Source organism: Ochotona princeps, chromosome 16, assembly GCF_030435755.1.
Source record: "Ochotona princeps isolate mOchPri1 chromosome 16, mOchPri1.hap1, whole genome shotgun sequence".
NCBI classification, from domain to species: domain Eukaryota; kingdom Metazoa; phylum Chordata; class Mammalia; order Lagomorpha; family Ochotonidae; genus Ochotona; species Ochotona princeps.
The window spans coordinates 15,116,447-15,127,459 of record NC_080847.1 but is presented as its reverse complement, the minus strand read 5'-3'; the positions used below and the strand labels follow the sequence as shown (position 1 = coordinate 15,127,459).

Sequence of the window (11,013 nt, the reverse complement as noted above, 5' to 3'; positions counted from 1 at the left end):
CCAGGGCAAGGCCAGAAGCTGGGAGCTCAACCCTTACGCAATAGATCTACATCTAACATGTGATCCACACTCCTGGTACTGGGCAGTATCCAAGGAAAGTGCAAACAGGACATCAGGGAGAAACCTGTCCTGCAGTGTTTATTCTAGAACCACCAGCTGTAGGCAAGCTTCCTGAGCGATGAATATGGAAGGGATTGTGGCACAGACACACCACGAAGTGTTATTCACCCATCAAGATGAAATTCTCTCATCTGTGGCTATGAGGTTACATGGAGGTATTCATGTTGAATGAAAGAAGTCAGCCACAGAGAACATTCACACTCAGGTTTACATATTTTTTTAAGATTTCTTTTTTGTATCTGTGAAAGGCAGAGAGAAAGAAGTCCCATGTGCTGATTCACCCTAGAGTGGTCACAAGTCATGGCCACTCCTTGGTACACATGTTTATAAAGTGGTAGTTCCCTGGCACACATCTGTTGAACAGACAGATGAATGGGCAACACACGAATGAAGAATGCAGCCACCAGTTCTTCTGCTGGTATGAGTGGTCGCTGGCCCTTGAGTCTGGACAGCCTTGATTGCAGGTGCAGTTCTGTGTGCTCCTGCTCATCCCCCATCAGCTCCTGGATCTCCTGTGGCAGATGCCTGGTCTGCAACAGGCACCGGTAGTCTGAGAGGCAAGATCAGGAAGGGGCTGCCCTGGCAGCTGCTTCCACATTGCTGACATGGCCACAGCTACAGGATGTATTTGGTAATATGAAGTGATACAAGCAACACCACAGATTTCTTATTGGGAATACACAACACTGTGTAGCAAACTTGCCAACAAAGGCAGTTTAAACCTAAAACAAGAACCCAAAGATGCCTCTAGAATAAAGTTACAAATGCACAGAGCACACATGAGGGACAGAAGAATGATTCCTAGTTACCCCCAGGAGCACCATCAGTAGAACCCACGTGGTGCCACACTCCCCAAAGAAACCTGGAAGTCCATTTGGTTCTTCAGTAGAGTAGCATGTTAGAAGAAAATGAAAAAAGAGGCAGGGATTGAAGGTGGCAAGAAGGGTGAAAGAAAATCAAAACTCACACACGCAAAAAAAAGACAAATGGCAATAGGTCATTAAGAGTAAAGGTAAGAAAGTGGCAAGGGATACGGTCTAACTGCTTTGGAAACCAACTGCACTGTTCTTGGAGTCATTACAGGTGTCATTATCATAGGAAAAGTGGTTGCAACCCTAGACATGAGCCACTCCAGGACTGAAAGCACAGTGCATAGGTGGCCCCACAGTGAAGGTGCTGCTTGGGCAGCCAGTGTCCCACAGCAGAGTGCCTGTGTCTGAGTACCAGCTCTGCCCCTGTGTTTCTCCATTTCATGAGGTGGCAGGAGGCTGCAGATGTGGTGACAGCTCCAATGCTGGCACACTTGTCACCCATGTGGGAGGTCCCAGCTGAGTCTGAGCTTCCTTCAGAGCACCATGGCTGTAGGCAATGGGAAATAGGCCAGCAGACAAATGATTTCTCTCTGGGGAATGAATCATGGCACAATAGGCTAAGCTTAAACTGTAGCATCAGCATCACTTATGGGCATCGATTTGGGTGTCAGCTGATCCTCTTTTTGATCCAGTTAATTGCTTATGGCCTGAAAGGGCAGAAGAGGATGGCCCTAGGCCTGGGGTTCCTGCACCCCTGTGGGAGACCTGGAAGAAGCTCCTGGCTCTGGCTTTGGATCAGCTCAGCTCTGACTGGGCATTTGGGAAGTGTTCAGTGCATGAAAGGTCTGCCCATCACTCTGTCTCTTCTCTCTCTGATACTCTGCCTTTCAAATAAAAAGTAAATGAATATAACATTTGCTAAAAAAAGAAATTTTTCTGACTGGATGTGGGAATTGCAAGTTTAGGAATGGAGCAGTGAGCTTTGTGTAGGCACTCGAATCACCACTGTCTGCACTTGAAGGAGAAAAATGGTAAGGAAGCCAATTGTATCCCCAAACCATGAGCTTAAAAAACACATCAACTTGCCAAGTGTGAATCTGATTTGAAACCCGAGGCACATGTGAACTTGTAATCATTTCTTTACTTAATTAAATACATTTGAAAAGGAGAGAGAGAGAGAGAGAGAGAGAGAGAGAGAGAGGCAGGTCTTCCATCCTTGGGGACAACTGCTGGCACAGTAAGTTAAACTGTTGCTTGGGATGCTCGCATCCCCTATCAGAGAGCCAATATGAGCTCTGGCTGCTCTGCTTCCAAATTCAGCTTCCTGCTGCTGTGCCTGGTAATAAAGAGTGGAGGACAAGCCAAGTGCTTGGGTCCCTGTCAACTGTGTGGAAGACCCAGGAGCAATTGCAGGCTCCTGGGTCAGCCTGGCCCAGCCCTAGTTGTTACAGTCACTTGGGGAATGACCAAGCGAATGGAAGATCTGTTTCTCTGTCAGTCACTCTGCCTTTCCAATAAATACAACAGATCTTTAAAAACCAATTGAAGAAACCTTCCAGGTGTGTAAACCTTGACTCTGCTGGAAGAGGACCCTTCCATTTGATGGTCGAGGAAGCCTGTCAGGAAGAGGCTTGGTGACTCCTGGTCAGGAAGTTCAGGCTTGGCACCAGGGAGGGGAAACCTTGTGACCTTGAGGCGCAGGCCAAAGCTGAATGTTCACCTGGACTCTTTTGGTAAAGATGTGGGCGTGTGTCTGAGGGCCTGTCACCTTGCAGATTCCTGTAGAGGAGCTGGGACTGGGTAGGACCAGAGTGTGTGACCCACAGTGCCCTCCTGTTGGCTTGTCAATGGCTGACCAAAGTGCAGGAGCACAGGCTCAGTAGTTACTAAATGAACCCAATGGGCAGACTGAATAGAGACAGAAAAAATGATCTCTATACTGAATAGGTACTGATGTGTTTCCATCATGCACCCTCAACACAGGGTGCCAGAGCAGGTAAAACAACACTCATGTTGCATTAGTGATAGGTGAGTTGGAGCTGGATGAGATCACATGGAGGACACGGGCAGCTTCTATGCAGGTGTTGCTGCTGGTACCCAGGATGGCAGCATCTGCAGATGTCAACCTGTGGTCCTAGACTCCTGGGATGCCCAGGGACACTGTGTCCTTTCTGAGAGGGAAACCTGCCCCACACATTGTTTTAATGGGAGCCACAGAGTGGGGCTGATCTTTCTGTCTAGAATGTCCTGTTCACCTGGGAGAGACCAAGCAAGGGCAAGGAGGAAGGGATCCTGTTGGATGAGCCCAGAAGAAGCAAGAGTGTGGACTGCTGCTGGCATGTTGGATTTTGCAATGGTAATGGCAGAGTCCTGGGACTTTGGTTAGTTTTATATTTTCTTAGATCTATTTACTTTTTGGAAGGGTCAAGTTTCAGAGAGATGGGGGAGAGACAGAGCTCCATCTGCTGGTTCCTCTGCAAACAGCCCCAACAGCCAGGGCTGGGCCAGTCCTAAGCCAGGAGATTTGAACTCCATCTGAGTCTCCCCCATGGGTGCCTGGGCCCAAGCACTGGGACCACCTACTACTGCTTTCCCTGGTGTGTTAGCAGAGCGAGAGCTGGATTGGAAGTTGAGCAGGCAGAACTGGAATCCACACCTATACGAGATTTAGTGGTGCTAGCAGTGATTTAACCTGCTACTCTAGAAGGCTGGCTCCAGTACTGGACCTTTTCAATGGGCAGATGAAGAGTTAAGGCCAGGCATCTGAGAAGGGCTCTAGGATTGGCAACTGGGGCTTCTGTAGTCCCCACTCCAGTTACCTTGCAGGGGCCCCTTTGATAAGAATCGGCGTGGGGACAGACAAACAAGTTCATTACCAACTCAGGTGGAAAAATCCCAAGGACATTAATAGAGCTCAGACTCCAGCTTCTGCTTCTGTGTATGTGTTCCAGCCCTTTCCCTGAGCTTGAGGGAAGGAGAATGGGAAGGAAAAACCCTTACCTCCTTTGCACAGCCACACAAATAATGAAGTCTCTAACCTTGCAAAAATTGGATGTCTCTGAGATAGGCTGCCACCGTGCTGGTCCTCTGGCAGTCTCCATAGCAGCAGTGAGTCCAGGAGCACCTGTTCCAGAAAGCTGAGGATGCTCAAGTTCTTTTTGCAAGGTGGCATCATGTTTTCCCAGATGCCTCACAATTCTCCTGACTACAATGGCACCCACGCAGTCTGGGATGCCTCCCCAGGGATCCTTCTGGTTCTCAGGGCCTCACACACAGTGTCCACTGCTCCTATATCCTGGGCTTCCTATGGCATTCACAGAGGTGGTCACCTCAGTTCTCACACATTCAGTGCAACCCCAGCCATAGCTATGGAAGCCAACATGAGTTTTTGGTCAGTACAGATGAGCTCTTTTGAATCACTTCATTAGGATGGAATCAGGAATGCACAACCAAAAATCCGTAAAGTAAGTTTATGTGCACCCGGGTCGTTTACAAGGCTAGCTGAGGATGGCAAGAAGGTAGCTGCAGGAGCAATTGGATCAAGGGATGCAGGTGGTCATGGAGCACTCATGATCACATCTCTCTGCCCACAGGCCAGGACCCCACAAGCCCCATCAGGACCACACACTCTGGGCAGGTGCAAGGAAGCCTGGTCCACGTGGAAGGCACTGACGTGGGAGTCCACACCTTCCTGAGCATTCCCTTTGCCAAACCACCTCCTGGGGCCACTGCGCTTGCACCTCCTGAAGCTGCCGAAGCTTGGAGTGGAGTGAGGGATGGCACCTCCCATCCAACCATGTGAGCTTTCCCAGGGGTCCACCCAGGGTAGCATCAGGTCTGGGGTGTGTTTGGGAGCCTCTGAGTGCTTGACCAGGTCTGACTATCCTTCCATCCACAGCTACCAGGTGATAGCCCTACTGTGCTGTGGACTCCCACAGCAACACTTCCAGTGGGCTTGTCAGGCTCCTGTCATGCTCTTGGATTGGGACTTGGTTCAGGACTCTGAGGCCTTTAGCCCCAGGTGCTGAAGATGGAGGCAAAGATCAGCTCCCCAAGTTCAGCTTCTACCTCATTCCTCTGCTGCCCTGTTAAGGTGGGGGAGTGCTCTCATGGGTGAGTTCCCTAGATTGGCTCCTCCAGGTCCTGCAGGTCCCAGAAATGGGCACCAGTGGAGGCTGAGCACAACACTGAGTAAACCAAGGAACATGTGTGTTAATCACAGCTGGAGGAAAATGTGTAGGAATGATAAGCATCCCAGGACATGGGCCATCACACTGCCTTCCCTGGGGAAGGGACAGGCATGCACAAAAACAACACATGGGCCCGGTGGCGTGGCCTAGCGGCTTAAGTCCTCGTCTTGAATGCCCCGGGATACCATATGGGCGCCGGTTCTAATCCCGGCAGCTCCACTTCCCATCCAGCTCCCTGCTTGTGGCCTGGGAAAGCAGTCGAGGACGGCCCAATGCACTGGGACACTGCACCCACGTGGGAGACCCGGAAGAGGTTCCTGGTTCCCGGCTTCGGATCGGCGCGCATCGGCCCGTTGCAGCTCACTTGGGGAGTGAATCATCGGATGGAAGATCTTCCTCTCTGTCTCTCCTCCTCTCTGTATATCCGGCTGTAATAAAATGAATAAATCTTTAAAAAAAAAAAACACATGTGTGAGAGGTCCTTGCTCTGGGCCTGACTGTGCAGAGGGACACAGCACTGGGGTCAACACCTGCAGGCAAGACTTCCCACAGAGTCCCTGAGAGTCAGGTGTGCTATCTCAGCCCCACCTGCCTGGATGGTCCCTGGAAATCAATGCCAACCCAGCTTCCCACAGAGTCAGACTTGCATCCAGGCTGGAAGGGACATTACGACAGGCTCATGAGTGAGCAAGGTGGAGGGGTAGGTACTGAGTGACCCAGAAGCAAATCTGGACCCAGGCTCTGACTTGGGCCATGGCATGGATCCTGCATGAGCATCTGCCTTGGTGGTCCCAGGTGTTCACAGGACCTTGCTGTAATGGAAAAGGAAATGGAAAAGGTACTGAACATGACGTTGACCCTGATGTCCATCCCCATGTCCGAGGACTGCCTGTACCTCAGCATCTACACACCTGCCCGTGCCTGGGAGGCCAGTGGCGGTAGGAGGAGGGAGTGAGGATATTTCCTGGCTGCAGGAGGACGGAGAAGACAAAGTGATTGTGGAATCAGATGTCATAGATCCTGGTGAGAGGGCGTTCACTTGGTGTCCAGGAAGTGCCTCTCAGTGATTGGCCAGAGAGCCCTGGGCATTGGGTCCTAGAGGTCTGGTTGCTGTGCGGTCAGAATGTGTGGGCATGGTGGGCCCAGGACACCTAACTCATCAGGCCCAGAAGGAAATATCAGGGGAATAAAGACTGCACTTAACGTCACCACAGATCCAGCCCATGCGAACGAATGCCACTTTAATGAGCATCCATGTAAATGATCAGAGAGACGACCCTTTCCTTTCTACCCCACAGTGGGTTCTGGGGATGACAGAGAAAGCATTGAACATGGTGGGAAACAAAGATGGCAGGTCTGAACACTCTGATCACACCTGACACCTGGGTCCCTGGCTAATGAATAGGATGTTACTAGCATTCTCTAAACTGCTGACTGTGCAGAAACCCACACAATCCAAAGCACATGTTAGAAGAGGTGTTGGCAAAGTGGAGTTCAGAAGATGGGAAGCCTTATAATATTGCTCTTACCAGGTGATGGTGTGGATCCATGGAGGTGGGCTAGTTACGGGCATGGGTTCTCTATATGATGGCTCTGCCCTGGCAGCCTTTGAGGACGTGGTGGTGGTCACCATCCAGTACCGCCTCGGCATCCTGGGATTCTTCAGGTGAGCCTGGGCCTGGGCTGGGTGCTGAGGGAGGAGTGGCCCCAGCATAGCCCTGCCATCCCTGTCCCTGCCTACTTCTCAGCACTGGAGACCAGCACGCCAGTGGCAACTGGGGCTACCTGGACCAAGTGGCTGCACTGCGCTGGGTGCAGCAGAACATTGCCCACTTTGGAGGCAACCCTGACCGGGTCACCATATTTGGAGAGTCTGCTGGTGGTGTAAGCGTGTCCTCACATGTATTGTCACCCATGTCGCAAGGACTCTTCCATAGAGCCATTATGCAGAGTGGGGTGGCCGTGCTGCCTGGGATGATCACCAGCTCATCTGACATGATCTCCTCGGTGAGTGTCCCCCAATGGCCCAGCCCAGGCCCACAGCCATCATCGCCTCTCTCAGGGCCTCTGCCCTTGTCTCTGTTGACTGGGCACACATTGAATATCAGGTGCCTCAGCAATTCTTACCCCAGGGATGGCTGAGGGGTTTAGGGTCAGAACCCATATACCTGTGCCTTGGTAGAGTCTGAGACTGTTCTGGGCTGCCCTTCTAAGTCCACCTTGTCTGCAGCCAGGTAAGCAGGTGCAGCTTACTGAGGCCAAAATGCTCCAAGTCAGGAAGGGAGGTTGATTAGTGGACAGCCAGGCTGCTGTTGTGCACCCATGAACTCTTCTCCTGCCTCTGGCTGGGCCTTAGGCACCCTCTTTTTTCTCCTCTGGGGAGTTCCAGAACCGATGTGTGCTCCCTTCCCAGGTGGTGGCCAACCTGTCTGGCTGTGGCCAGGTGGACTCTGAGACCCTGGTGGGCTGCTTGAGAGCCAAGAGTGAAGAGGAGATGCTGGAGATGACCAAGGTGGGACCGCATTCACTGGTACAAAGGGGTATTTGGTTCTGGTGCCCTTCAAACTCCCTGGGCTACCAACTCATGTTCATGCCTTCCTGTCCTCCCAGCCTTTGATGGGCAGGCATGACACTCCATGTAAGCCAGTCACGGGAGCTCTAAAGTGCGAGTGTGTGTGGGCTGGTGATTTAAGCCCACAGTGGTAAGCCAAGTATGAGAGAGTAGTTCAAGAAAACGTTTGGCCCACAAACCTTCTCCACTGCCCCGGTTGTCCCTAGGCCTTCAAGTTCATCTCTGCGGTGGTGGATGGCATCTTCCTGCCCAGACACCCCTATGAGCTGCTGGCCTCTGCTGACTTCCAACCTGTCCCCAGCATCATTGGTGTCAACAATGATGAGTATGGCTGGATCCTCCCCAAGGTGAGCCCAGACCGAGTTCCCTATCAGCCCATCTCCCAGGCAGGCCTCAGGATGATAGAACTCATGACCCAATCACCCACAACCCATGATCCTCTGCTCACCACTCAGTTCTTGGAAACCAGAGACCTCCAGAAGGAAATGGACAGAGCAGCAGTGGAGATGCTAATACATCAAAATTCTGAGGAATGGGTGAGGTCCCAAGGGTCATGCCCTCAAAACTTAGTAACCGAGGCAAATACCTCTGGGCTTGGGTAGGAGGTGACCACCGGGCCTGGTCTTTATCTGGGACTTATATCAGCTGCCTCTGTCCCTGGCATCTGGCTGTCTCTGACTCTGTCCTTATCCCCTGTGCTAGATGCTGCCTCCTGGCATAGAGGAGCCATTGGTAAATGAGTACCTGGGGGACAATAAGCACCCAAAAACCCTTATGGCTCAGTACCAGGAGATGATGACTGATGCCCTCTTCGTGATGCCTGCGCTCCACGTCACACATTTTCAGCGTGAGTTCATCTGTGGCTAAGGCGCAAGGGCAGGGTTCTGCCCAGAACTGTCATTGTCTTTAACATGGCTGGTCTCCTCCACACCAGGTTGCCATATCGTTCATCTCAGTAGGCCTCCTGCTAGTTCATGAGATAGACAACTCCTGCTAGTTCATGAGATGGAAGCAGGGCTGAGGAAATACACTGTGTCAATATTTCCCAGCTGCAAAGTGCAAGACCAAGGCTTAACACAGGAACCTGGCTCTGCTTTTTTCCCCTGAACTCCACTAGCACTCTCTGGGTCAGACAGACTGGGCATCGTTCTGCTGTCCTCTTGTGTTGTGCAAACCCAGAGAGGGGAACCAACTGTCACCCTGTGCACCTGCCACCCAGGTTCCCATGCTCCTGTCTACTTCTATGAGTTCCAGCATCCACCCAATTTCATGACTTTCACTGAGGAGGAGCTGCTGAGCAGGAGAATGATGAAGTACTGGGCCAACTTTGCTCGCACTGGGTGAGTCGCCCTACACCATCCCCACCTCCCTAGGGCTGTTGGGACCCTCCCTCTGGAGAACTCAGCAGCAGCCAAGTGTACTTAGTCAGGTAACAGCACTCTCCCCAGTGGCAGGGCTCATTGTCACACACAGGAGTCCTGGAAACCAGGGACACTCTCCTCATCTACCCATACCTGTGTCTTGCACTTGGCTAAGAGCTCTTGTTCTCAGGCTCTTGCCTTGGGAATGAAGGACTACAGAGTCCACTTAGCAAGTCCTCATGTGGAGCTGACACCAGGGGAGGAAGCAGCTCTCCTCGAACTTGGAAACCCATCCCCCATAGCTCCTGACCCTCATGGTGGACTGGCCTGTACTTAGCTAGGGCGCTCAGCTCTCAGAGTTTAAAGGCTCACAGTCCCCATTTTAACCTCTTCCTGATTCTTCCTTGTCTATAGGAACCCCAATGGCGAGGGCCTGCCACACTGGCCCGTCTTGGACCAGGAGGAGCAGTATCTGCAACTGAGCACACAGCCTGCAGTGGGCCGGGCCCTGAAGGCCCACAGGCGTCAGTTCTAGATCAAATATCTCCCCTCAGATATACAGGAATTGATGGGGACTGAGCAAGGGCACACAGAGCTGTAGCTGCTCATGTCTAATGGGTGACCCTGGCTCCACACACGGGCTGTCACTCAGCTGCCCTCCATGTCTTTTGGCACATCTTTGTGTAAGATCTGCTGCCCAGAGTTCCCTGCCCTGAATACTCTGGGTGTCCTGTGCCAGTTGTACTCAACACCACCCCTGTGAGGTTGCGCCCATCAGAAACCTACCTTCCTCATCTCACACTGGCCCTGGGCCGCTCCTGCCCTCACACCTCCTGCTCCACCTGTCTGCTATCCTCCCAGCCCTAGTTCTTCCCCACTCAGTGGGAGCTTCTTGGGTTGTTGCCTACCCATGGGTGCAGTAGCCCTATTCCTCCTCCAAGCACACCCTACAACCCCAGGTCTCTAAGTGACCAAAATAGGACCTGGGCACCAGGAGTTGCTGTGTCCTGATGTCCTCAGGCTGCCATGAGTGGCCTCCTCCTGTTCCCTCCTTGTTGCCATAGATAAAGGGTCCTCTTCCTTATGGCTGAAAAATACTCATCCTGGTAACCCTGATGCACTCTCATGCACCTGGTGATTTGCAGTGATTGGGTCAAGACTATTCACCTCAATAAAGGTGGAATGCTGACACCTGTTCTAGTGCATTTTCATTTTTGTGGTTTTTTTATATTTACTCAGAAAAGAATTCTTGAGTTTATGGTAGCTTCAATTTCACTTTTATAAAAACCTTTGTTGATTGATTTGAAAATTAAAGACATTTATAGAGATAAAGAGAGAGAGAGAGAGAGGATCTTCCATCCACTGGCTCACTCCCCAGATAACTTCAACTATGATGTATGAGCCTAAACAAAACCGAGCACTTCGTCCAGTTACCATGGGGTACCAGGATTGAAAATATATAGAAAATCTTTTGTTACTTCTCTCAGGCTGTTACCAGGGAGCTAGCTGGATCTGAAGTGCAACAGCAGGAACAGGACCATCACTCATCAGAAGGCCATGTTGCAATCAGTGGCTTTGCACATTACACCACAATGCTGGATATAATTTCAGCTTTGGAGGAACTTCTACAGAGTTTCCCAAGAGGTCTCTAATGTCACATCACATTTCACAGCTTATAGAAGTGTCCACTTTCTCCCTATCCCTGCCACAATTGACAGGCTTTCTCTTTTATCAGATTTCCTGTATTGATTTCCTAATATTCCTAATGATTAGTGATATGAGTACATTTTAAATATATTTGTTGGGGACCAGTACTGAGGCATGCTGTCCTGTAGATATAGTGTCTCGGTTCTATTCCTGGATGCTCCACTGCTGATCCAGCTCCCTGATAATGTGTCTGGGAAAGCAGCAGAAGATGGTCTTTCAAGTGCTTGGGCCTCCTGCACCCATGTGAGAGA

At 51.2% G+C, this 11,013-nt stretch overlaps 1 protein-coding gene across 1 annotated transcript; it reads left to right on the top strand.

The window, feature by feature from the left end:
- The first annotated feature begins 5,969 nt into the window (after positions 1-5,969).
- LOC105941519 (cocaine esterase-like) lies at positions 5,970-9,590 on the top strand. The gene is made up of 8 exons (XM_058674837.1): positions 5,970-6,060; positions 6,728-6,788; positions 6,871-7,129; positions 7,536-7,634; positions 7,901-8,041; positions 8,397-8,541; positions 8,914-9,034; positions 9,470-9,590. The coding sequence occupies exons 1-8, from the start codon at positions 5,970-5,972 to the stop codon at positions 9,588-9,590; spliced, it is 1,038 nt and encodes a 345-aa protein (XP_058530820.1).
- Positions 9,591-11,013: the final 1,423 nt, after the last annotated feature.